The sequence below is a fragment of the Astatotilapia calliptera genome, chromosome 12, assembly GCF_964374335.1.
Source record: "Astatotilapia calliptera chromosome 12, fAstCal68.1, whole genome shotgun sequence".
NCBI classification, from domain to species: domain Eukaryota; kingdom Metazoa; phylum Chordata; class Actinopteri; order Cichliformes; family Cichlidae; genus Astatotilapia; species Astatotilapia calliptera.
Genome location: NC_137433.1, coordinates 4,477,941 through 4,504,744, shown reverse-complemented (window position 1 = coordinate 4,504,744; position 26,804 = coordinate 4,477,941). Strand labels below are relative to the sequence as shown.

The 26,804-nt window shown below is 42.7% G+C and overlaps 3 protein-coding genes across 5 annotated transcripts; all 3 read left to right on the top strand.

Annotated features, from left to right (window-relative positions):
• The first annotated feature begins 2,246 nt into the window (after positions 1–2,246).
• Positions 2,247–3,982, top strand: crybb2 (crystallin, beta B2). 2 transcript variants are annotated; one of them, XM_026186464.2, is made up of 6 exons: positions 2,247–2,379; positions 2,618–2,701; positions 2,855–2,973; positions 3,163–3,295; positions 3,389–3,531; positions 3,644–3,982. In XM_026186464.2, the coding sequence occupies exons 2-6, from the start codon at positions 2,639–2,641 to the stop codon at positions 3,810–3,812; spliced, it is 627 nt and encodes a 208-aa protein (XP_026042249.1). In that variant the 5' UTR covers positions 2,247–2,379; positions 2,618–2,638; the 3' UTR covers positions 3,813–3,982. The 2 variants fall into 2 exon arrangements, with proteins under 2 accessions (XP_026042249.1, XP_026042250.1); XM_026186465.2 differs by having other exon boundaries at positions 2,361–2,384.
• Positions 3,983–4,168: 186 nt separating this feature from the next.
• Positions 4,169–6,357, top strand: ctu1 (cytosolic thiouridylase subunit 1 homolog (S. pombe)). Its single transcript, XM_026186463.2, has 3 exons — positions 4,169–4,327; positions 4,858–5,358; positions 5,461–6,357. The coding sequence occupies exons 2-3, from the start codon at positions 4,863–4,865 to the stop codon at positions 5,994–5,996; spliced, it is 1,032 nt and encodes a 343-aa protein (XP_026042248.1). The 5' UTR covers positions 4,169–4,327; positions 4,858–4,862; the 3' UTR covers positions 5,997–6,357.
• Positions 6,358–6,626: 269 nt separating this feature from the next.
• On the top strand, positions 6,627–26,537 carry LOC113033101 (uncharacterized). Of its 2 annotated transcripts, XM_026186459.2 has the most exons (14): positions 6,627–6,789; positions 20,084–20,292; positions 20,419–20,504; positions 20,610–20,749; positions 20,825–21,005; positions 21,825–21,939; positions 22,059–23,330; positions 24,115–24,381; positions 24,501–24,908; positions 25,036–25,197; positions 25,295–25,468; positions 25,545–25,626; positions 25,722–25,870; positions 25,970–26,537. In XM_026186459.2, the coding sequence occupies exons 1-14, from the start codon at positions 6,777–6,779 to the stop codon at positions 26,234–26,236; spliced, it is 3,525 nt and encodes a 1,174-aa protein (XP_026042244.2). In that variant the 5' UTR covers positions 6,627–6,776; the 3' UTR covers positions 26,237–26,537. The 2 variants fall into 2 exon arrangements, with proteins under 2 accessions (XP_026042244.2, XP_026042243.2); XM_026186458.2 differs by lacking the exon at positions 6,627–6,789 and having other exon boundaries at positions 20,062–20,292.
• The last annotated feature ends 267 nt before the right edge of the window (positions 26,538–26,804 follow it).

The following is a 26,804-nucleotide window of genomic DNA, read 5'->3' as shown; positions in this document are numbered from 1 at the left end:
TTGTGCAATGTACCAGTACCACTGGCAGCAGAGTCATGCTGTACCACAGGATGATGCTATCACCATGCTTGACTTTGGGTAGAGCATTTGAAAGACTGACTTTTGCTCCCATAACCATACCTTTTGTTATTGTGGCAGAAAAGCTCTCTGTCTTTGTCTTGACTGACCATAAAACTTCCAGAAGGCATTTAGTTTGTACATTTGGGCAGCTGCAAATTACAGTTGAGCTTGATGGTGTTGATTTTGGAGCAGGGCCTTCTTCTTTGGTTGGTTACCACTCAGTCCATGGCGAGGTAAAACTGGCTTCCTGTAGACAGTGACGCTGGGGTTTCAGCAGTTTCCGGTTCATGACAGATTTGATCCTTTGTGGTTTCTGAATTGTTCTAGGCCATTGTGAACAATTTCCTCTCATCTGAGGGTGACAGTTTGGGTGTTCTTTCAGACCTTGGCAAAGTGGTGTCACACCTGATTAACTGTTAGCTCCAAGAGATCTTCCCAGCTTGTGTAAATCTAGCTTTCTTTCTTAGATCTTCACTGAGCTCCTTGGACTTTTCCATTGTTCTGAGCATTGTCAGTCCAATGAGTGCTGTCAAATAAATCCTTTTTATGTTGGCAAAGACAATTTGCATACAGATGAGGACAGAATTATTTGCCACACAGTACAGAAAAAGTCTGGCAGAAGTAGGAACCAAACAATTTCAAAGACTCTGGAAAGAAAACTATCGAAGATGTACCTAAAAACCCCAGAACAACTGCCAAGACTCTAGTGAATGACTTAGCCAAACCAGCAATTGTACTCTGAAAGAGGGCAATCACTAGAAGCCTGCACAGGAATGGACTGCAACGTTATGGACCAAGAAAAACTCCACATATAGTGTCAAAGTTCCCAAGTCCTAATTCGAGACACCATCAAAGCTGGTTGAGAACAACAGGGCTAAAGTCCTGTGGGACCAGCAGCTGCTGGTCAACCAACCAGACACAGTGGTGGTTAATAAAAAGCAGAAGACTGCAGTTGTGATAGATGTTGCAATCACAGCAGACAAGAACATCAGGAAGAAGCAGCATGAGGGAGCAACAGGAGCAGAATTGGAAGGTAAATTCTAAAATGGTCCAAAATGTTCCTGGTAACAGGAGCATTGGGAGCTGTAACAACAATACTAAAAGAGTGACTTCAACAGATTTCACGCACAACAACAGAGGTCTCTCTCAGTAGGGAACTTATAAGCAATTCAAATTCAATTTCTTCTTCTTTATTCTTGGACACTAATAAAGTTGCTTAGAATGATTCGCAGTTCAAAATAATCCTTATTTATCATATACCGTGTCTTGGTTCAGCCTCATATGTCCCTTTAAGGTCCCTGAAAAGCTGCAGCTTGGTATTGTAATTCTGCAAAGGCTCTTGGCCACCGCTGAAACAGACCATCAGGCAACACCACAAAACCTCAAACCCAAAAATCTCAGCTCCAGTTCATCTGTTGTCCGTGGTGATGCATGCACATTATGATCTCATTAAAATGTTTCCTTTTAGCAACACTAACAATAAAAAGATCACCTCGATAGCATGATGCTTCATTTCAAGCATCCATTTGAAATCCTACTGTGGTGAAAGTACCGATCTTAATGATAATAATAACAAACACACCTAATAAGAGCACATTTTTAGTAGGAAATCACTCTAGTTTCATCTGAATCACTGTGAACAATATAAAGTAGATGTAAAAAAATAAATAAATACGAGTATAGAGTATAAATAGAAGTGTCTAAAAACTTTGTCCCAAAGTATAAAAATGTTAAAGATGGATTGTTATGGAGCTGTTTTATTGCTCCCAGTAGATGGTCAGCAGGTTTAAGTCATAAATCCATTCTTTAGAGCTGCTGTCTTTCTTTGCAGCCAGCAGCATTACCATCTGCCTTTATTTGATTTGATTTTTTAACACCATACAGTAAAAAAATAAAATAAAATCAACTCAAACATATGGAAATGTTCAGCAGCATCTCTTCTGTTATTCACATCCCTCCAGCACGGTAAAACCCATCTTTTACCGTCCTTCTCTCTCTCACTCTCCCTGCTCATTGTAGGTGTGGGTCTCTTGGCACTGTTTGTGCTGAATCATGAGGACATCAAACAATGACTGGCTGGACAAAACTGACAACTAATGAAATAACTTTGTGGGAGTGTGACACTCTGGGGTGGGGTGGGGTGGGGTTGGGTGGGGGTGCACAGTGACCCCTGATTTCATTCTGCTGGGCCTATGGCAGGCCGATCTGCCGGCCAGCTTGGACACTCTCGGTGCTGTTGGCAAAGTTTCCACCCCTGGGCGTCCCGTATATATTGAGCTCATTGTGCCATCACAAACACACTGGCACAGACAGGTACTGGTAAGGTGATCATGTCCGTCACGCTGTATTTTATAAAAAATTTTTTAATATATATATTTATCAGTATTTGTCTTCTTTTTGCCACTGTAATTTAGGTTAAATCTTAGAAACTTAGAACAATAACAGCAAACAGAATCAATCAACAGCTTCTCAGATTTTAGAAAAAGCTACCAAAAAAAAAAATTACAGAAATACCTCAAAATTATTCAGAATTATACTTTTACCTGTTTCTTTTCAGCATCATCCTTATCCATTCAATATGGCCACAGACCACCAGAGTCCTGCATCCAAGCAGCAGCAGCCAGGCACCAGTGCGTTTAAGGTGAGGGAGGACAGGCGCACACTGGCAGCGAGACCAGTTCACATAAGTTCACATGAAATCTGTGCACTCCGTATTTGCAATTGTTTATCTTCCAAAAAAACACAACTCCTTTCAAGAGCTAAAAAAGAAGAAGAAATTTTTCCTCTTTTCCAGCTGGTTATCTATGAGCAGGAAAACTTCCAGGGACGCTGCCATGAGCTGACTGGTCCCTGTAACAACCTTCAGGAAGCAGGCGTGGAGAAAGTGGGCTCCATACTGGTGCTGTGTGGACCGTGAGTGTGGGTCAGAGACAGACAGAGAAAACTAGCAAATGACCAAAAAAAGAGGGAATGGAATAGAGAAAAGCAATCAAATTTAATGTGTGATAAGCAGACAACCAACCATCTTTCCAGCTGAGCCCCTGCATCAATCACAGCCCCATTTGTTGTTGTGGTTGTTGTTGTTGTTTTCTGTCTTCTCAGATGGGTGGGATATGAGCAGGCCAACTGTAAGGGGGAGCAGTATGTGTTTGAGAAGGGCGAGTATCCTCGCTGGGATTCCTGGACCAACAGCAGGCGTAGTGACACCATTGTTGCATTCCGCCCCATTAAAGTGGTAAGAGAGATTTACAAATTTATACCTCCATCCCATAATCAGCTGCTTCACATCTCACCCTTGGCTTGATTTTTTTTTCTTCTGATTCATCAGGACAGCCAGGAGCACAAGATTGTCCTTTACGAAAACCCCAGCTTTGCAGGGAAGAAGATAGAAATCATAGATGATGATGTCCCCAGCTTTCACGCACACGGCTACCAGGAGAAGGTCTCTTCTGTTCGGGTCCAGAGTGGCACGTGAGTCCATCCTCTCAGCAGGTGCTGTATATCATAGAAATAGCTGCCACATGCCCTTTGACCTCTAATTGGCTAACATTTGTTTCCCCTCTCTTTGCTTGTGGTGCACCAGCTGGGTGGGCTACCAGTATCCAGGCTACAGAGGCTATCAGTACCTGTTTGAGAAGGGGGAGTACAAGGACACCACTGATTTCGGAGCCCAGATCCCTCAGATCCAATCAGTCCGGCGCATCAGAGACATGCAGTGGCATCAGAGGGGTGCCTTTCATCCCGTCAACTAAGCTTGTGACTCTCTCCTGTCAGGAATCCTGACCTCAGCATCCTCTGCTCCCTTTCTGGCAACAAACCCTTTGACCTTCATTTACCACCACCATGCAGCATTTTGATATCAGCTGAGGCAGTAGTAACAATCTTTGAAGCAAACTAATAAATCCTCATTGCTTACATTTGACTCAATCATGGGATTGTCTTCTGTTTTTCCCCTCCACACAAGTCCTTCAGACTGCAACACCTGAAAAACAGACACCACCAATGCATCTAAACTGTGCTTAAACCACCAGAGTATATATGGGTATTGTGAAGGCATTACATGGGTTGGTTTGTGCACTGGCCCACTCCGACCAATAGGCTGCGCTGTAGGGTGTTTACTGGAGACGTCACTTCCTGTTGTCCCAGTAAAGAAGAGGCAACATTACAAGATGAAAAATATTCTCCTGCTTTAGCGTGCTAACGGTTTAATTTTTAAAAGCTATTATAGTAACTGCATATATTATCCCCACATTCCCCGGATACTTTGGTAAGAAAATGTTACAGCTCACGAGTTAGCTTAGCTTAGCTAGCTAATGTTAGACCACGTTTAGGTTTTGTATGTGTTGTACTACTCTTAAATGTGGCATGTCTTGAAAATATAGCCTGATAATCCACTAATATGACTGAAGTTGTGACTAAGTTATCCGCTTATTTCTTTGATTGAAGTAACGGGGTGTTTTATCGACTTTTATTTCGATAAAAATGAAGCTAATGTAGTAAGAATCCAGCGTATGAAGTAAAGTTTCTTATTCTTCAGGGCTGACATCTCACCTACCTGGCTATGTAAGGAGCTGTAAAAGTGTTTTTAAAGCACTTACTAGACCATTAGACTAAAGCCAAACTTTAAATTGGGATTTTCAGGTTACAAAACGAACATGATAAAGATCACTTTAAGGAGATCAGCAACGAAGAAGTTGAGCTTTGTAGATTTGTATGGCTTTGACATGAAATATTTAAAGTATTTGTTATATTAATTTTGGACATTATTGTTCTTTTAATAAACCACCTTTCCAACAGTCAAGATGCCTGTCCAGTGTAGCAGCTGCTCTGAAAAGCGTGCCGTGCTTAAACGTCCAAAAACCGGCCACTCTCTGTGTAAGGAGTGCTTCTTCTGGGCCTTTGAAGAGGAGATTCATCAGACCATAGTGTCAGCAAAGCTGTTCAAAACCGGGGAGTCTGTGGGAATCGCTGCCTCCGGGGGAAAAGATTCCACTGTGCTTGCACATGTAATGAAGGTCCTGAATGAGCGATACAGCTACGGCCTTGAGCTCATGCTTCTCTCGGTGGATGAGGGAATCACGGGTTATCGAGATGACTCCTTGGAGACTGTGAAGAGGAACCAGCAACAGTATGAGCTGCCTCTGAAGATTGTGTCCTATGAGGAGCTGTATGGCTGGACAATGGATGCTATAGTGAAGCAGGTTGGGCTGAAAAATAACTGCACCTTCTGTGGCGTGTTCAGGAGGCAGGCGTTGGACAGAGGAGCCATCATGCTTAAAGTGGACAAGATATGTACAGGTAGATTCAAATGACTGAAAATGTGAGCAGTGTTAGCTTTAATGTGTTGTTTTGAATAACGAGATGTCTCTGTTTTGTTTTCTTTTTTTCCCCTCTGCACAGGTCACAATGCTGATGATGTGGCAGAAACTGTTTTGATGAACGTCTTGCGAGGGGACATAGCTCGGCTGCGCCGCTGCACCACCATCTCAACGGACAGCGAGAACGAAGGGGTCGTGCCACGCTGCAAGCCCCTTAAATACGCTTATGAAAAAGAGATTGTTCTGTATGCTTACTTCAAGAAATTAGACTACTTTTCTACTGAGTGTATCTACTCTCCTAATGCTTACCGTGGCTATGCAAGAACCTATTTAAAGGATCTGGAGAGTGTGAGGCCCAGTTCGATCATGGACGTTATTCACTCCGGTGAGAACCTGTCTGTGCGCGAGGGGGTAAAGATGCCTGTCCAGGGAACCTGCAGCCGGTGTGGCTACATCTCCAGTCAGAAACTGTGTAAGGCATGTGTGCTGTTGGAGGGGCTGAACCGAGGTCTGCCAAAGCTGGGAATAGGCAAACATCACCGCTTCCATGATAAAATCCTCTCCCAGCAGCCTCTTACAGAGGAGGAGGAGAGAAAGCTGAAAGCAGTAGACTTTTGAATCATAAATAATGTTTTTTTTTTCTTTAGAATAAATGACATTTGTTGTCTTTTATAGGAGAGCGATCAAATCTTATCTTTCCATTTCATATCATTGAAGTATTTATTGACTGTTTATATGGAATTTTAATTTGAAATGCTATGTAGACTTTTTACACTTTATACAAAAGAGTGTGACCAGCTGCTTTTGTTGTCATTTGCCATCTAAAAAAAGACATTTGAAGGTGCATTTACTTTATTTTTGTATGTCCCAGTGTACCAACCTTTGGGGAAGGGTCTGATAACAGTTATGGTCATACTTCAAAGTATTTTATGATCTATAATAAATGCATTGATCTTTATCTTCAAACTTGTCCCAAAAACTTGAGTATGCAGTCTGATTTGTTGTGCCTTTCATGATTCTAATGGTATAAAGTTTATTCTTCTCTGAGGTTATGTGAACAGATATGCACTACATGATCTAGAAGGTTTATAAAAAAATCACGGTTGCTTATACAGCCATGACATTATTTGGATATTTGGAGATATTTATTTTAAACGTGTAATTCCGGTGTTTGGCCGCTAGATGTCCCTCATCACCGCCATTCAGTCGGCGCGCGCCCTGGAAAAGTACACACAGTGGTACACACAAACTGCCGCGCGTTCACGAGAGCCATCCTGACTGACCAACTTCCAGGGCAGCAGTGCTGGTGAAGTTTGAAGGGGGAAAAGTCAGATTTCACAAACCATCCGGAAGGTCGCCAAACAAAAAACTGACGCAGTCCACAACTAGGCAGCAGCTATGGACGATTTAGGTAAGTTATGAGGTTTTTTTTTTTCCCCATATGTGGGTTTTCTGCCCCCAGTTTGGAGCGGATAGCAGGGTGGAGGGGTAGTCAACGTTACGAAGAGATTTTATGCTGGCTGTTTGTCCAATGTAGCTTTCTTATCCAGGGAAACTTGCGAATACCTGACAGAAATGTTACAGTGACGAGCGAAAGAGTGAATGTTGTACCGACTTGACTTTCTCCTCACACTGTTGTAAAATAAGCAGCCTAGTAGGTTAGCAGCTGGACATCGCTAGCCTTTAACTCTACCTACTTTTTAACTCTCCCTCTCCGAGGTGAAGCGAACGTCTCTGGCAATACCACGCCGCCCTGCTCGTCTAAATCAAGGTCTTTTTTATCAGTATGTGTGCCGGAGGGAGGAGTTATTTAATGACATTTTGACATTAAGCCTTAACATTACCTTCTCAACTTTTGCCCCAAGGCTACTCATTCCAGCTTTGAAGTGGTAGAGTCAACAGGCCTCCCTGTACAATGTGTGCTCAGCCCTGGCCTGGCTGACTTCTAGTGATCCTCCAGTGTGACAAACTTAACTTGCAGGGATGTATAATTACTTGGTATACTGGTACACTTTATCGTTTTATATCAAAAACTAAAAACTGAGGTATAGGAAGCGGAAAGATCAGGTCTGAAAACTGTTTGATTAGACATGTGCAAGTTGAGAAATGCTGTAAGAGTTGGACAATCAGTACATCTTTAGGGATCTCCTGATTGGGAAATTCTGTGCTGATACTGATAATGAGCTCATATTCAAACATGTGTTTATTTACCTAGCAAACAAACCTTCATCATAAGAAATAACTCTGTGCTGATGGAGACTTTAAACTGTCTTTAAACATTTGTCACACACCAGATCAAACTGGCCTCTACCATTAGGCCGATATCTTGATGTATCCCTGACAATTTTGCACAGGAAAATATACAACATGTTTGTTAATGGCCGAATGTCATTTTCTCTTAGCTGCTTCACATGTCTGTCATGACTCTTTGTGCATTTTCTGTTTTTGTTTTGTGTTGGGAGACACTGTCTCTTAATAGAGACTGTAACTTGTAGCTGAGGCTTTTTTCAGTGTCTGTTAATATAACTGTTATTTCTGGACTGGTGTGGCATCCCCTTGTATTACTAATTTGATCATCACAAGTCATGAAAAAACAGTGATGTCATCAGATAGCTTGTGGATGACTTTAACTGGTTAATTTTATTTCTTTTAATAATTTAATCAGTTTTATGAATCCTTTCATCGGTACTACAGGTTTTATCTGCCTTTTATCAACGCCAGTTCTCCTGACGTTACCAGCGTCATCTTTTTTTTTTTTCTTGTTCTACTTTGGCCCCACTTTTAACCTTTGACACGCAACGTCTGAGTTTCTAATTATGTTACACTTTTAGCAGCTGGCAGGTTTCTATATTTGCATTACTAATTCAGTACTTGTGAAAAACTTGTTTCACCAGTCAAATATCTGTAGGAATCTTCTGATCTCTGAAAGTAGACCAGCAGTGAAATGGATTTGCGAATTGTTTAAGTGTAGAGATGATGGGCCGCATTTCCCATTTGTCTGTTGTGAGAATACCTCAAGGAGCCATTAGACACTCTCGCTGCCTTATGAGGCTGAAAGGATTGATTGTTGGTTGAGAGGGAGCCTGTAGGCTCGCTGAAGGGCTGACGGAGGGGGCGAGGCTGCTGAGGAATTTCGACCATCACTTTCTGACACGGTCCAAGGCCGAAAACTCTCTGGGTCACGACTCGCCTCCTGTCACTACTATCTGAGAGAGGGATGTTGGTTTCACACGTGTCTCATTAGAATATGGGTACCCTAGTAATTGCAGGCACTGTTTAAAAAATTTGACCTTTGGGGTCAATCGCAGTCATCCCACATCCTCCCTAAATACACAAAAACAAGTCAGTGTAAATATTTTTAAATATCACATCACTGAGGTTTACTCTACTGCTATTTACCTGCACCTGCAGGTCCTGATATTCAGGGTCACTGTTTGAATACTATGTTTGTGTATAGTGATCTGGTGTTGCTCACTGCTCGAGGTAGAGAATTCCATCAACGGATTGTAAGCATTCTTCCCATTTGTTCCTCTGAGTCAGATTTTTCCAGAGGACCTGCTTGATCTGTGAGTTAGCACAGATCATACAGCACAAACTAGAGATGGGATCACAACAACCATGAGGCCAAAGATTTCCCGGACTACACCCATAATGGAAAATGTTGTTTATACACCAGATGTAGATCCTTAAGGGGAGTTACAAATACATTAACAATGCAAAAGGCTGTGTGACGGGGGCGTAAACACACATAAACACCTGCCAGGGTGTTCATAGCCATCTCGGTTGTAATTACTGCTGGAGTAGGTGAATCAGGGGTCGTGTTTGGCCATGATAACAGACAAACACAGTCATACTGTTGTGGCTGGTTACCAGGTGGCAGCCAGGCTTAGCCTTCACTTCTGATGTGGCCAAGGGGGCGGCGACTCATGCAGATGTGGCTCTTAAACCACATGTGACGTAGTGTCCTCTCTGTTGGCTCTGTTGTGCTGCATTTCATGTTTGTGGGGTGTGTGCAGCTAACATTCAGCTCTCTGTGAATTCCTGACGATTGTGTGACATTCAGGCACACTGACCTCACTCAGTGAGCTGAAAACCCCCTGTTCCACCTCTGCATGTTAAGAATGCGCATACTGACCTAATACGCACGCATGCAGTATGCTCAATGGTCACAAACAAAGTGAGAATAATATTGAGTAACAGAATGTACTTTTTGCTTGCAGTTTCCCATTGAATGGTTTCTTTGTTAATTACTAGAGAATCAAACTGAAAGATTAGTGACTGGACACAGAAGGGAACTTCTCCTATATACTGCATTCTTGTTAAATATATTATTTCAAAGTACAACAGAAACTATAATTCCAAGGGCCTAAAGGCAGCTTCTTCATTTTTAGACTTTGTTTTGCAAAATCTAGGGTCACTCCCCAAAGCTGTTAGTACTCATCATAGCTTTTTTGAATATATGTCCACTTACTCAAATTGAAACCAAACTAATGTTGGCAACCAGGATCAGTAGGAGTCCTTTTGTTTGTTCGTCCACAGATAATGTCAGTATGTGTACACTCCCATATAAAACCTTGTTTTCTTAATCCAGGGCTGACCAAGTAAAACATTGACGCAGTTTCTTATGATTCTAATTTTCATTTACAGGTCCTTCTAGTAAAGCTTAATAATATTTAACTTTTAAAAAAACAACACTTTTTTTTAAATTTCCAAGAGATCACTTCATCCCCTGTGTAAAGCTTTTCAGTTCAGTTTTACTTTATTTACATAACGGCAAGTTACAACAGCAGTCACCTGAAGGAGCTTTATATTGTAAGATAAAGACCTACGGTGATACAAAGAAACCCCCAAATATCAAATGACTCCCTATGAGCAAGCGCTGGGAGACAGAGAGACGATCCAGCAGGACCAGGCTCTGGGAGGGGCAGCCATGTGCTGCGAGCACGTTCATGGAGACGGGAGGAAGACGGGACCAAAGACGGACTTCTTGAGGCATCGCATCCTGAAATCCCAGCTTGTGCTGATTGATCAGTTCAGTCCTTGGAAAAACTGCAAGACTGGTTACATAATGTATAGGTCTTGAGGTTTTGTAGACATGACAAATAACTGTGTGATGTTACCTTGTCTACCATTTTTCATATGTAAGACCATGTGACGAAGGCCCCAGTCACACAGTCCACAACTGGTCAGTAGGTGAAGGATTCCTCTGAAGTGATTGATTGAATGACTGATTGATAATAGACAACTGAAGTAGGCAGCTGTAGAAACCAGGGATTCTACTGGTATTTCTCTGAAATCCACCTGAAGGATGCCTGCGTAATCCGCACCTTGCAAAAATAAAGTCACTGTTTGTAACAAGCCAAAGAGAGACTTATGAGAGAAGTTTCTCTGTTACACAGTGCACAACACTTTCTTGCAACGATGTTACTATTTTTGAAACTGCTTACTTCATTCCTCCACAAATTTGAGAACCAAGTTGAACTTCTTTAACCTTACTGTGGCGGTGGAGCAGTTTTCTTTGTTTTTGTGTGTGGTTTATTTTTCCTTTTGTTTTTTGTTTTTAAATGCACGGTCTATAGTTTAGCCATGTAGCTTAAGGTAATGCTTAAAAAAAAGCTAGTTGCGGTGAGGGTACCACAACAGTACTGAAGGTGACATACAGGAACATACATCTAGTCCTTGCTTCACATTTTTCTCAATTACTCTGTGACCTCAGTAAACACTTTCCTGATGTCTTTGTGGCCTAATTGCCACTTTCAAGTCATGTTGAATAAAAAAAAGAAGCCTAATGTGTTCATGATTAGAGTAAGAAAGGAGAATTATGCAGGATATGCTTATTGGCTCAGTGTGTGAGTTACATGTCCGTTCCCACTGAGCATGTGGTTTCACTGTCAGATCCAACTCATCACAACCTATTTCAAAACACACAAGATGGAGCTGACAAAAACACTCATTCAGAGGCTTCATAGCAGGACTTGACTTGACATCAAGTGACTGTTGACTTGTCTTCATTGGTGCCCCGTATAATCCAGAATCAAATTTGATTTTTCTTCTTTCCCAATGTTGCCAAGTGCTTGCTCATAGGGGGTCGTCAGATTGTTGGGGTTTTCTATATATTATTGTAGGGCCTTAACCTTCCAATGTAAAGTGACTTGAGGTTACTGTTGTTGTGATTTGGTGCTGTATAAAAAAATAGAATTGAATAAGTCACAGAGAGACAGCGGTTTTCTATAGGAAACCAAAGCTTTGGGTTTTGTAACTTTGAAGATCGTCTACATGCGTGAAAAGCCATGTGAAAACTTAAATGAAAGGGGAAAGCCCTCAGAGCATTATATGGCCACTTTAAAGGAAGGATAAACATGGGCTATCTTTGCAAAGAAGCTGCAGAGGAGAGGTGCTCTTTATTGCTTAAAGGCAGACTTTAAAAAAGTGGGAGCCACTCGGCTTCGTTTCGCAGACATAATGAGGGCCATGTGGTTGCTCTGTGGAATGAAACACAGCGACACCTTATAAGAATGCCTTTGGTAAACACACAGTAGTCCTGTAAGATTTACTGTAACAATAACTGTTGATCACCTTGAAGAGGAAACGTCTTATTCTTGAGACAATCATAGGATGAGATGTGAGGCAGCTGTCTTAAATGTTTACAGCGTTTACGCAGCATACCAAAAACTCTTAGGTCTTTAGTGGTTTCTGTGTCCTAGTAATTCCACAGCAGAGTTAATGTTACCAGACTAGCTATCATCACCCCTTGAGAGCTGCAAGGTTGGTGCATACCATCCCTAACCAGTGGGCTTGCCTGCTAGGCTAGAGAGAAGCTCCCGACTGTAAATCAGCCTTGTTCCCGAGCTCCACACCCATCCTGTTCTGGGTCTGGGGAAGAGCTGCGTGGCTGACCTCATCGCTTGGGCAACAGAGCCTGCCCCACATCCTCAGGAAACAGAGGAGAAAAACAATGAGCAGAGTCAGCACTGGGGGCAGCTGGGGGGCCTTCAGTCTGTGATCCTGCTGCTCGAACAGCCTTTCCACTATTAAATGCTGTTGTACGATACTGTTCTTTCCACTCACAGCAGCCTTCAGTCCCTTCCTCTTCCCTCCCTGCCATACTGTTTCCATGCCTTCACTGTTCCCCACTCTTGTAACTTCTCTCGGAGAATAATGCTGATTATTTTCCTAACAGGTCTGGGTAATGTAGTGGGATTCTGCTGTATTCTTCCAACATTACTGAAGCCGGGGACCTCCGGGGCATATCGGGGGTTTCCTGGCTTTGGAAAAAATGGGCCTTTTGGGGGTGGCAGCGCACCTAGGAATAATTGATCTGTCTATAGTAAAGGCAAAGAGCTTCTACTGCCTTATGTAAGGGAAGCGGGTGCATTTTTCTGTTATTCCTGCCTATGTGATCAACAAAAATGTATTTTCTACTTAAGTAAATGAAATCCCAGCTAAAAAAATATTACTGTCCTGTTGTTATTCCTTTGGGGGGATAAGCTTGCTTATTCAGGGGTTAGCTGTCAGTAAGTCTCTGGAGAGGGGAATGTGTTTCCTTAAGCGGAGCAGGGAATCTCACTTCTTTTCTAAAGAGTAATTATGCTGTCATTACGTTTTGTTTTAGTCCATATTTTGTTACTAAGACTGAAACAAACACTGATACTCTGACGGTGACAAAATGATTTCCAGCTTTCTTGGTTCCAAACTAAGAGCTGCAGTCTGTAGTAAACATGCTGCCTTCAGCAAATGTCGACACATGAGTTTGAGAGCTGCTCAAACCTGATGAAGTGAAGAGGTGTTGGCAAAGAAGGAAAAGACGACGTGTAGCATAATAATAATGATGATGATGATGATAATTTGAGTTCTATAAATGCTGTGTCATTTATATACAAGCTGTTCTTGTATGAACTGATAAGATTATCAGTAAATTGTAGTCAATTTTCTTTATATCTCTGCTGGGACTCTTTTCTTTGAACTGCTATTTTTCTCCATTCAGTAGTTTTTCTTTAAAACTTGATCTTTTTTCTTTCTTTTTTTTTTTTTGCACATTTCCTTTTTTCTCCACTTCTCCAGTGAGTGTCTGAGTTTCATGGTTTCATCGTCATCAGGGTTTTCCCTGCATGCAAAATCGTCACAATTGTACAGTTTGAAAACATGAACCTCTATATGCACAGTTTTAGGAATATGGTCCCAGATCAGGTGATGTGGAGACGCTTCACCTACTGAAGCTTAAACCAGAGTGTGTCAGAGTTTCACTAGTGTTTGTGATTTTAAAAAACTGATATGAGGCTCAGCTCAACAGTTCTGTCTCATGTAGACATTTAAAGTGAAATACATCATAACATTTAGAGTAACTTTACTGCTGTAATTATTACTTTTACAGCTAAGTTTAATTTAATTTTTTTTTATTAGTTATAAATGTTATTAAAAAACTAGTGTGAATGAAACGGTAGTAGGATTATATTCATACACAAAAGCTGACTTGCAACTACAACTTGATTATATGGGAAGATGAGAAAACCACCAAGTGTACATATGAGGTTAAAGTAATATAATAATTACTTATTCACAAAAATTCAGTTGGAACAGGTGGTACACTTTCCATATTTAAATAATTGTTCACATTATGACACTTTCTTTTGTCCCAACTGTACATTCTTAGTGTTTAACTCAAAGCATTAAGCCCTGTTAGTTTGAAGCTTGGGTGACTGGTTTCAGTCGGTGTTTAAGAGGGACAAGACGGTCTTTCTTTGACCGTTCTTCTCATCCTACCCAATTACACTCTTATAGCACAAAAGGCTGCTCACTGACATGCAATTTATCTACATTCATGGCTATGAATGTGTCCTCAGTGACTGGGGTGTTACATCAGTCTCCACATGGTGCCATGTCATCTGATTTACTGGTCTGTGGGGAAGTTCTTTTATTTTGGTTTGGCGTTCCCTCCAAGAGGAGTGTCATCTTTCGGATATGGGATTGCTTGGCAGGATATTTTTAGATAGTAATCACCCTACAATGCTTTAGTCATTCTGATCCATTCATTCATCCATTGTCTGTTTGGGATCGTGTGTTGTACTGTATAGACAGGGTGCGAGCCCCTGCAAGGTTTGACCTTTATTTTTCCCCTGGTCCACTATTTAATCAAGTTTGCTTTTGGTCCATTTTCTTTCATTCTCACCCACATTCCCGCTCTGTGGTTTCTACACAGCCTTCCTTGTCTGTCTCGCTGGCATCTAACCCTCCACCCCCTCTCCGTGGCCCCTGCCTGTCTTGTTTGATATAAATATCATGTTGGGTTGGCCTGATGGGGTAGGGTTTCACCCTGGGATTGTGGCCAGTTCTGCTCTTTTGCTCCCTGGCTATAAACAGGTGAGCTGTAGACCTCAGCGGCCCATCACCATTGCCCACATGTTAATAAAAAACATTAGGCAGCCTTGGTTTCCACCCTGCATGGTACTCTGTGGGCAATGGGCAGTAGAAATTTTGACATCTCCCTTATCCTGGAATTCAAGGCATGCTGCAGTTAGTGGAATCCATCCTGTAATTGTCAACACATTATTTCATTTTCTGTACTGACAGATGGTGTTTTGTATCGGAGCACATTCTTCACAGGCTCACTACCTAGGATCCCGCAGCATTGAAGGAATGTCCTGCTTAAGTAGCTTTGATCACAAAGCGTCATTTAGATTCCAGTTGAGACTGGTTGGGTTTTTAAAATGAGTTTTCATTGGATTAGGGTGACTGTATGCTCCTGTTCCTGAGCCACCTTCTCTGCCTGCGTCCCTGCCTGATCTGCTTGCTTTTTGCCAAGTGGACAGAGGAATGTGTGGAATTCCCCCTGCACCTTCACTCCCATCTGATAAACACAGCAGGACGATGGCATGGCTTTGGGTGGGTGGATAGGGGTGCAGACAAGACTGTACATGCGCCCACTGCCACAAGAATGTGTACAGTGTCCACATGACTTCAGTTGTTTGTTGAACATAATAAAGATTAGTTGGCACAGTGTGGCCGCAGTTGAATCCCCTGAAAGCGCTGCTGTTGGTTTAAATCAGCACATTGTACGAGTGAAGCAGTTGGTGCACGTTACACCTCTGTCCTGCTTTCTTTTCAGGTTGCACACTGGTGTATCGCTGCTTTAATCATTCTCATCTATTCAGAGACATGAAGCAGGCAAACCTAATACCTGCAGAGCAACAGGTAAAACACGATATGCTGTATAATAAATTGCCTGAGCCTCTTTCTTCTCCATCTTCTTTGTGAGAGAGGAGTAATGACATGGTTTAATCTTTAAACTGTTGGATGTCGAACCTGTTTCTGTATTCACTGTGAAACACAGCGTTTAAATCATAGCTCACGACTTTTGCAGACACCCTTTTAGATGACAGCTTCATTCTCCAGATCTTGCACAATGGACCATTGAGTCAGGATGCTGTTAGAGCAGAATTGGACTTTGTCCATTGTGGCTCCTACCCCCTGTCTGGAATGGAAAAGATTAGCCTGTTGCTTGGCTTACAGTGCATGTTTGGATTCTCGGTGTTTCTAACTCTTTGTGGACTTAAGTTTTCTGAGGCTGGCGAAGGCTTGTTGTCTGTCCTCATGACAGTCAATGCTGCCCTCGTCAGGGAAATGAGGAGCAGCAAGCAAGTTTAACTCCCATTTTCATTCTTTCTCCTTTTATGAGCTGCAGTAACAGACATCAGAGATGTGCTTACAGGCCACCCACTGAGAATGATGTGTGTGGATTACAGGCTGCTTAGTCAAAAGCCACAAAAGGATGTGTGATGGAAATTTTGGATTTTCTTTCCTAATGTCCTGTTTTCACTGTCAGAGCAAATTTAAGGTACTTTTCTTTTCCTCAGACATACTTTCTACTTCTACTCTGTAACATGTCAGATGGAAATATTGTTTACTTCCCTAGAATGATCTCACATCTATTGTTACTTATTGTTTACAAATTCAAGTTTTTAACCTAAAGCACATAAATGTTTCGTGTCAAAAATTCTTCTCTAGCAGTTTATATAAACTGTCAACTGTTTTTTGTAAATGTTTTAAATTACAGGCATCAGAATATTTACAAACCAAACAACAGATTAAAAGAGAAGATAAATAGTTGAGATTATTCTATAATATAAATAATTGTTAACTTGAATCTAAAACAGAATCATTCTGTCAGTCAGTTTACTAGGCAATCGTTTTTGCTCTGGTTTCTGGCTATACTGGTTTCACAGAATAACATATTATGAAAATTTGACTGGTATAATAAAATGTACATTTATGTTTAAGTACAGCTGCATGGAGGTTCTTACCTGCAGAACTCCATTCCCCTAGTGACTATCTGCTGGACTGTTTCCCTGGCTATGCACACAAACACATATGCAATGGAGAAAACATCAGACAGAAGTGATATGAAAACACTGGTCTGTGTCCATGGCCAAAAAGAAGAAAAAATGTGATTTATTGGGACTGATTGCTTGAGGATGTGTATAATAAATCTGATATCAAAGCAGCTTTATAAATAATGAAAGACATTCGATATGTTTGCCCATGTTCTGTAACACCATCTGTCTGTGTAGTTAGAGGAAGTCTGTGTCCCACTTATAGCGTTAATCCATAATGTTAAAAAAAAAACTTCTTCTTCTTCTTCTTTTGTTTTTTTTTTTGTTTTGTTTTTTTAAATAGCCATCATGACTTGTACTATCCAAAAAGTGTCTACATTATGGCAACGGCTATACCTATATTTTCTGACAGTAACCTGTGACCTACATGCAACCACACACATGCACTGAACTCTGTCATATGAAAGAAACACAAACTTATCAGATCTAGAGTAGCTATGATACGTTGCATATATGGATAGGAGCAGTCTAGCTGAGCTGCTGTGCCTATTTTTCCTTTATGGGTGTAACAAGTTTGGAACTGGGACCAAAATGACAACACGAGGAGCATGCTACTCAGGTGCAAACATTTAGCATAACCCCAGTTCTTTGAAAAGCAAATGAGGGTTGAAAGAGAACTGTGTATCATTAAGGCCCATGCATCATAATAATGGAGTTTATATGTTATCCAGTCTGTGACTAATCGATAGGTTTTTAAAAAATGAATGCTCCCTTGTAAAGAGCAATAGAGGTATTAACCAGCCTCAGGTTTTAGAGAATCGTTATACCCTGTAGTTTCCTGAAAAGATACTACTGTACTGATAATTGAACTAGTGTCACATTCAGAAAACAAACTCTGATGTATCAATATTGGCTTATCACAGTAAAATGTACTAAAATGTATTTCCTATTATGGATACTCTGTGTATATTTATCCTGGAGATCATGGTCCTGTGTCAGGCATACATGTGTAGTATCACCAGCTGGGAAAAGGAATAATAAGTGCAGAGTTGCTGTGAAAGGAGTTGTCTTATAAACTTGGCTCAGAGGGCCTGAGGCAGCATGGCTGCCCTCTCTGTCAAGGCTGTGAAGAACTTTCTAGGAATACATGGCCATAATTAGTAACCTAAGGCATTTATTTATTCATTTATTTTGATTTGAAAGGCTCTAAGCTGCTGCTTCATGAGAAATGTAGATCAGTACCTAAATGCGCTATATTTCACATGACTCACCTTTGTCCCAAAACACAGTTGTGGTATTCTTTTTTTAATCTAGCGGCTTTGTTTCATGAGTGACAAAGTCAACTTCAGTGAGACCTTGCTCAGCATGTCAGCACCAGGTGCAGATTATTTTGGGCTGGTCATGATATTTCAGCACATTTGCACAGACATGGGCTACTCACAGAGCTTCCCGCTTTAAATAGATTAGAGCTCCCATGTGGTTTATGTCAAACTTTTCAGGGCTTGTGGCAGTGTCTGTGGATTGAGGGCTGTGATGAAGGGTTGAGAGAGAGTATATATGAAATTTGAAAGATGGAGACAGGTGTGAGTTTTCTTTTTGCGATATAGACCGCTCTGTTGCTAGAAGATGTACAAGATTTAAACTTTTGTCACACATTATTCTTGCTCTTGACCAAACACCTGTGAAGCTCAGATCTGTTGGTCATATTTTGTTAATGCATTCTCTCTCTCAAAGTTCATTTCAGCGTTTGTGTTGAGATAAGAGGGCACTGAGAGGATACTGTTTGGCCCTTAAACCACTCCCCCATTAGACTGGCAGCCTGTTATCGCTTCACGCTGCTCACACTCACACATTGGCACCCACACAGTCACAGTCCTTCATGAAGGATATTACAGATACAGGTGGAAAGAATGTAAGTACAGATACTGAACTTTGTCAGGATTTCAAAACTATATGGTTGTGTTGCATGTATGCGTTTCTCTCTGTGTTTGTGTATTTTATGCTGGAGGTTTCTCCATTGACTTCATTCGGGATGAAGTTGGGATTTAGTGGTGGAATATTTTGAGAATTTGAATTATTTTGTAAAATATAAACTTTTAGGAAGTTTTCCAGAATCATATGTAATCAGATGAATCTTGTTTCTTAACTTCTTTAACATTTTTTTTTAACTTGTCAGCTCTCAAATACTTTAGAGTTAGATATTTTCCCTTTGGTTGCTCTAAACAGGCGCAAGTTTTAATCCTATCTCACCAGTGACTTGGTTTGATGTTAAGAGATTAAAATATAAACTCAGAAGAGGCAGGAAATAAAACTTAACAAATCCAAATCTAGAGAGCCAGTCTGTGCTAGACAGACAGGTGGTAAGAGCTCCCTGTTTCCTGGATATTTGGACAGTTTTCCATCCTGCCTTTCAAAGATATTATTCTTTGTAACAGGGCCAAGCCTCTGTAGTGTAACACTATGCAGCCAGGGATTGCGGTCTATTCTAGACATGCTGCAGATGGATGGATTGTGTGATGTAAGAGTCTATTTTGTTCCTGCGTTCCACCAAACACTCGCCAGGGTAACACTGTACCCCCTCAACCCTGGACCGGATTCAGAAACATTTTCTGTCTCTCTGCTTCTTTGTTTTATCAGTCTGTCTCACGAAGTTCACACTCAGGCTCTTGAAACTAAGACTAATCATAGACATGAACTGGATGCATGGCACACGGAGCTGACAGATCAAATGCATGGTTGCTCTCATTGACTTCAAGTTTGTATCTTAATGTGGACTGTGGGAAAAACACATTGCCAGTTTCTGGGGGATGTTTTATGATTTAGAAATTGGGTGTAGGTGTTGTAGTGTGCCATGCTGTGGTGGTCACATTTGGCCATGTACCCACCACAGCATGGATGACCTGTGAGGAGAAACCAGTTTTGTTAACAGGCTGGAATGAAGGGCTCAGACTCGCTGGCATTGTCTGTTACAGCCTGACGCCAACATCAGTAGTGACCTCAGAGCGCCCATCCATCCGTCTGTCCACCCATTTTGTTAACCAGTTATTCAGCAAGAGCTGCAAGGGCTTACAAGGATAACACACTATATCATCCACAGCTAAGGCCAGTATAAAATCACCGGTTACTCTGATATTCTCTGAGCTGTGGGAGGAAACCTACACAGACACTGGGAGATTATATTTGCTCTTCACACAGAAGGGAGATCCCACTGAAGGTGTGATTGGTTTTTATGTTTGCAGGCTAAAACGTCTTGGAAAAAGACCTTTAGAATTTGTTTACCTTAGACAAATAGATCTATTCTGATTGTTGTTTTGGTTGGACAGATCATTTTTTATGTTCTCACTGTGCCTTGAAACATGAATGAATTGCATCTTTCAGACGCGTTGCTGGCAGACCTGGAATCTACTACATCCCACATCTCAAAGCGACCTGTATTCTTGCCCGACGAGACGCCCTACTCCATCCCTACAGGAGGACAGCCCTACCAAGATGTTACACTTCCACCTCCGGTCCCTCCTCCACCTTCAGCTGAAGCTCTGAACGGGTCCCTGAGAGATCAGCCTGATTCCCACCACTCCTCTCAGCAGGTAGATCTCTGCAATGTTTGTGATCTGATCTCACTTAGTATATCAGACTCTTCAAATGAGAAACAGTAAATGTTACATTAATTAAAAAAAAACCTCAGCAGTTACTGGTTGGTGTATTCTCTGCAGTCACTGGGTTCGGCACAGAAGAGCTCATGGTCAAGGGACAGTAGCAGTTCTCCATTATCTCACATTGAAGAGGACCACGTTTACAGGTAACTTCCACACACTCAGGATGTTGTGTATATAAACCTGATTGCGTCATCTGGCATTTTCTTTAACTTTTAGTTTCTTTCGGTAAGTTATCTCTGTCTCTTTAGTTTCCCAAACAAACAGAAGACATCAGATTCCTCTACAACAGCCATGACTTCTGCGTTGGGCAGTAATCTGTCAGAGCTTGACAGGCTTCTGCTGGAACTTAATGCTGTGCAACAGAGCTCCCCTTCATTTCCCACTACAGGTAGAGACAAAGGCTTCAGATTTATCGGTTCTAATGGGATTGAGCATCATTAGTTTCAATGTTATGTGTCCACAGAGGAGGCAGCTCCTCCCTTGCCATCCTGCAGCATCACTCACTACGAGAACGGCGGCACACCTGACATCTTGGTAAGCCCACCACCTCAGGAGAAACCAAAGAGGAATGGGAGGATGGAGGACGCCCGACCTACTGTGGAAAGTCTGCTGGATGAGCTGGAAGGCTCGGTGCCTTCACCCAGGTATCGCCACTACAGCTGGGGTCTAACTTGGCATTAAAGTCCCCTCTAATCAGTGTTGCAGACTTTGTTCCTTTTTGTTTTGTGTTTGATTCACTATACTAGTTCAGAGTTGGACACTAAAAACGGTCTTTATATTCTTCAGCAGAAAGTTTCTGAGACCTGGCAGAGTAGACCTGTGTGTTCATTTGCAGTTCTGTATTTTTATCCCTAGACTCTACTAGAATAGCTTTGCATGATTTGCAGATTAAATTAATCCTAATATATCTGATACAGAGTCTTTGTGTAGCCCCTTCAGTTCATCCACTGTCTCAAGATATTTGAGGGAGAGAACTAAAATGTCCTACACAATGACAAAATGACATTTTGTCATTGTGTAGGACTTAAGAGTAGAAAAAATATTTGCAGATGTTGGGCTCTTTTTTTGTGTGCAATTTCTCCCCTCATGCGACCTTATTGAAAAGGATTCCAGAAAAGTTCCACACAGGGAGGTATATATACTTAAAATGTATGTGAGAGTGTTGATATTGGGTCTGGTATGAGCAAATGGAAACATCTGAGGTTTCTGAATGTGTATTAGCATTTACAGCTTCTTAACAAATACATGCATTTTCCATGCGCAGTAAAAGATTAAGTAAGTTTACAGCAGCATTAAATGGTAGCTGTATTGCTTTGTGTGACTGAGACATTGTGGAGCAACACAGCACCTGTTTTGCTTTGATAATTAGAAATCATCAACTTACACAATTTTGAGCTTCACTATTAAAAACAAAAGTCAGTGTTTGCATGGATTTAATAATCACAATGACTTGTGTTTTCCAGCCCCCCCACTCGTCACAGTGACTTGGACACATCCTCTCAACAGCAGGCCAGAATTTCAGCTTCCTGTGCCACCAGAGAGCTCGATGAGTTGATGGCCTCTTTGTCTGACTTCAAGGTATGAGGGAGCATTGGAAAGGCTTTATTTAAACAACAAATCCCAAGCTTCTCCTGTCATGTTCTTCATGATTGCCTTCTTCTTCTTCTTCTCTCACTTGTGCTTCTCTGTTCCTCTAGCCTAGCTCTTTAGGCTCTCTGCTTGAACCAGCAGGAGCATCTTCCAGCTCTTGCCACACTCCAATGTCCTCTTCCATTTCCCCCATGGCTTCTCCTTCCTTGAGTCTGTCTCATCCGTCTGCCTGTGCCTCTCCTCTCTTCTCTTTACCTGCTGGGCTAGAGCTACATATAGATGAGGATGGAGGAGATGGTGGCATGTTGAGACCCCACCCTAGCCATCTCTCTCCACACAGTCCTACATCCTCATATTCTGCAACCAGTGAGCTAGACCTGGACTCTGTCATAGATGTCTCTGCCATCATGCTATCATCTCAAACCAAGTCTCTGCTAGTCCTCTCTCAGTCTGCTTCCTCGAACTCCAACCTGCTAAGAAGTAGCCCAAGTCCTTCCAATACCACTACCCCTTCACTTACCTCAGTTATCACTGTCCTGGATCACAAGTCCTCCAAGTCCCCAAGTCCATCTGTAGAACGGGTCTCACCCTCAGCTTCTGGAGGTAAATCCTCCTGTGCTCCTGAGAGTGTAAGCAAGGGTTCTCCTTGTTTTTATGATCTCGATGTCAGTTTCTCCTCTTCGTCTTTACCTACAACCCAAAACTTCACCCCTCAGGTCTCAGCCCCCTCACCCCTCCCCGTTTTTGTCTCTCTGTCTTCACCTTCAAAAACATCCTCACCATCTCCAGTCTTGCCACTAATAGTCTCTTCTCCAATGGCCTTTAATAACCACAACAGACAGTTGCTGGAGACACCACCTGCAACCCATACAACCACCAACTTCACTGTACAGCAACCCCCTGTGGTAGAGCCATCCCTGGATGAGGCACTAGACAAGCTTCTAGCAATGAGTTTTTCACAAAATCACACAATGGCGAATGTGGATGGACCTCAGCTGAAGAATGATGCAGAGTGTCTTGGCAGAGGAATGCAGGAGGTGCACGAGGAGCTCATCCTACCCTTGGACAGAAGCAGCGTCCAGCCAGACACTTTCACCAACACTTTTACAGACGATTCAGTGGACGGAGGCACAGATGGGAATGGAGACCTGGACTGGGCAGACGAAGAGCTGTCCATGTCCTTACATGACGGTCTGGATGGCACCATGACCCCTTACACTGAGAGGCTCTATACAGATGGCAGCATGACCCCACTGACAGAGGCCAGCTGGATGGATGAGTCCATGACCCCATCATCATGCCCCGGGACCCCTGACGTCACCCTGGACCTGCCCCTGCTTCAGACTCCCACTATAGACAGAGTCTCAGCGTCTGGACATGTACGCTTCGCCGGCCCTGCCTGATTTTAAAATGTTGTTTTGCTAGCTAATGAGACTGATGCGCCTTTAAATCCCAGCCTCTGCTGCAAGGGTTTATCTTGCATGTTTTTTGAAAAACTAAAACATGGCATCTAATATTTTATCTGCTATTTTGACCACTACTATGATCCTTACATCAGATACGATTATGATTGACTTGTTAGCTTTCAGTATCATCAGGGCTGTGATTGGCTTGAGCTCGATTCTTTTCATCCCTGTAAACAGACCTTGGAGGAGACGCGCCCAGTTACTTTAGCCAGGCAAATAAACCAGGCAGAAAAACGCTAAATTTTTAAGCTTTGATCGATATGTAGAAACTACATGTATTTATTTAGAAGAAAATGCCTTGTAAGGAAGAGGCTGAAGGAGTTGAAGCAAGCTAATTAATAGATTTTGCTTGGAAACTACTCTTACAACTAACCTGCTGTTTGGCAGCACCACCACTCTGCATGGCACCACTGCATTTGTGTGAAGGACCAAACTGAGACCTGATGTTTATGTGGCTGCTTGAGAAACTGAAGGATGAGAGTTAGATCATCGATAGCAGTGGCTTCTGCTGAAAGCATGCATGAAGTTCCTAATATGGGACTCCGAGCTCGTGACCACTGCTTTGCCGGCACGTCAGTGACTTTAAAACGGCTGGTGTGACTGACCTGCTGCCTCAGTGCTCTGCTGTAAGTGCTTGAGCTTGTAAATTGGAGTGGACATATGATAAGGTGTTCGCTCCCTCCCTCCCTGCTCTTAGATAAAATCAGTTATTAGGCGCACTAAGGAGACTCCCAATGTGCACCCCATGTACCGAGAGGCTCACCTGCGCAGGAAGATGGGACCCATCATTGTAAACAAGAACTCTTCCCAGGACCGTCTCATAGAAGAGCTTCAGGGTAAGCTTGGGATCGGCCGCTCAGAACGGAGGCGCAAACAGTCCGATGATTGGCTGACGGAGGGTGTCATCGTCACGTCCAAACCTCAGCGATATCGTCCCGATGGGGCGGGCAGTGAGGTCGACAAGGTTGGCTTCAGTGTGCTTGACAGTTTCCACAAATTCTCCTTTCGCAATTATTTCACTTTTTGTTTCCCTTTTCTGCACATTTCCTGTCTCCTTCCTTCTGTTTTTCCTCTTTTCTTCAGATCATAATTCCCCCCGAGTCTCCTGTCCCTGTGAGGAAGGTGCTGCCACCTCCCTCTCCCCCTACCCCTCGTCGCCCCCCTGTCATAGAAGAACCTAAGCGACCCCTCCCTGTACAGCACCCCCCTGTCCCAATACCACCCCCACCTCCTCCACCTCCTTCACCACCTCCACAACGTACCCACCACATTCACGAACCAGTTCCTGCTCCACCTCGGCAGTTCATAAAAGCCTCACCTCCACCGGCTCCAGTTCAGAACCCTTCTACGCCTAAACCAGAGCCGCCTCCTCCTGTCCTAAAAACCCCAACCCAGCCACCAACAGTGGACTCGGTTCCCCCAGTTGCACCCAAAGTCCTGGTCTCTGTAGGCTGCCAAACTGAGTATGACCCCATCTTCCCTCCAATGCAGGCATGAACCCCTCCCTCTTTTATTCCTTCTGTTTTTCACACTTATTTTAAAGTTAAGTAACCCTAAACTTAAATATTTTTGTTACATTTCAACAGTAAATAACTATTTTCATACTGAACCATTTCAGATTATGGCCCAAGGGAAGGGTGGTGTCTCCGGTGGACCCCCGACACAGGTCAACAAGCTGGACAACATGCTTGGCAGCCTGCAGTCTGACCTCAACAAACTGGGCGTGCAGACAGTCGCTAAAGGAGTTTGCGGAGCCTGCTGTAAGCCGATTGTGGGACAGGTGAGATGGTTCGGTTAAGGTAATCTTTTGTCTGTAACATAAATAGATGTTTTCTAATCATGCTTTGGTTATCTGTTTTTTGTCAATTATTTTTTAGGTGGTGACCGCCATGGGCCGCACATGGCACCCCGAACACTTTGTGTGCACACACTGTCAAGAGGAAATCGGCTCCAGGAACTTTTTTGAACGTGAAGGACAGCCCTACTGTGAGAAGGATTACCACAATCTGTTCTCTCCGCGGTGCTACTACTGCAACGGGCCCATACTGGATGTGAGTCACTGCTCTCCACACATGTGGTCTCTGCTGTAGACGTGTCAGCCTATAAATGTCTTCAATGTCCATTCAGAAAGTTGTGACGGCGCTGGATAGGACATGGCATCCCGAACACTTCTTCTGCGCTCAGTGTGGCTCTTTCTTTGGCCCTGAGGGTAAAGTGATACAAGTATATGTTTTGAATCATACTGCTTAGCAGTTTCTCTCTACTTTAGAGTGGATATAATCTCTTGTCTCGTTCTACTTTCAGGTTTTCATGAAAAGGATGGAAAGGCATACTGCAGGAAAGATTACTTTGACATGTTTGCACCGAAATGCGGCGGCTGTGCCAGAGCCATTCTGGAAAATTACATCTCAGCTCTGAACTGTCTTTGGCATCCCGAGTGTTTTGTTTGCAGGGTTAGTGTTATGCTTTAGTCAGGAACTTTTCTATAATAGTTTGCATGCCTTGTAAGAAAAAGAGTACTAAAATAATAACATGTGTGTGTGTTTCTGCAGGAGTGCTTCACCCCATTTGTGAATGGAAGCTTTTTTGAGCACGATGGCCAACCCTACTGTGAAGTGCACTACCACGAGCGCCGCGGCTCCCTCTGCTCCGGCTGCCAGAAGCCCATCACGGGGCGCTGCATCACAGCCATGTCCAAGAAGTTTCACCCGGAGCATTTTGTCTGTGCCTTCTGCCTGAAACAGCTCAACAAAGGCACCTTTAAAGAGCAAAACGACAAACCCTACTGCCACGGCTGCTTCATCAAGCTGTTCAGTTAGAGAGTTAGGGGGAACGTTTAACACTGGCACACTTGGGTCAGGGCTAAAATGAGAGTCTGAAGCATTTCTAGCACAGGGAGAGTGAGAACGGGTTTAGTTTGTATCGCAGGAAGCCGTCTCTGGATGATGGCGTTGGAAGTGTGTATGGGCTAAGTATGTGCATGTGGTTGAAGCGGTGTGCTGCTTCGGCCAGACTAAATGTTTTTCATGTCATTCAGAATTATTATTATTTTTAGATTGACAGCAGTTTATTTGTGAAGCTTTTTATGTGTTGTGAGCGGGTGACTATATCGGATGAAGGTATATTCGGTCTTTAAAGGAAAATCTTTTTCCCCCCCCCTCCAAGACAGCAACTTTTCTCCCAGTCTACTTAGATGTGCTGAAACAAGCAGCTGTCTTGTTTGTTTTGAGTGTGTATGTATGTGTATGTGTGTAACCCTCAAATCGTTTTATTTTTTATCTTTTTAGAAGGTGATAAATTGTTACTAAGCACACTGAAACTCTGATCTATGAAATGCTCGGTGTGTGGTAAAGTTACTCACTGGTTGAGTGCGTCATTTTAGAAATC

Bases quoted from the DNA above. Each gene is read 5' to 3' on its own strand.
- crybb2 (XM_026186464.2), top strand. From the start codon at position 2,639: ATGGCCACAGACCACCAGAGTCCTGCATCCAAGCAGCAGCAGCCAGGC. The intron at 2,702-2,854 runs GTGAGGGAGGAC...CCTCTTTTCCAG, and splicing joins CAGGCACCAGTGCGTTTAAG to CTGGTTATCTATGAGCAGGA. The intron at 3,296-3,388 runs GTAAGAGAGATT...CTGATTCATCAG, and splicing joins CATTCCGCCCCATTAAAGTG to GACAGCCAGGAGCACAAGAT.
- ctu1 (XM_026186463.2), top strand. From the start codon at position 4,863: ATGCCTGTCCAGTGTAGCAGCTGCTCTGAAAAGCGTGCCGTGCTTAAA. The intron at 5,359-5,460 runs GTAGATTCAAAT...CCCTCTGCACAG, and splicing joins AGTGGACAAGATATGTACAG to GTCACAATGCTGATGATGTG.
- LOC113033101 (XM_026186458.2), top strand. From the start codon at position 20,062: ATGAATGAATTGCATCTTTCAGACGCGTTGCTGGCAGACCTGGAATCT. The intron at 20,293-20,418 runs GTAGATCTCTGC...TATTCTCTGCAG, and splicing joins CCCACCACTCCTCTCAGCAG to TCACTGGGTTCGGCACAGAA. The intron at 25,627-25,721 runs GTAAAGTGATAC...TTCTACTTTCAG, and splicing joins CTCTTTCTTTGGCCCTGAGG to GTTTTCATGAAAAGGATGGA.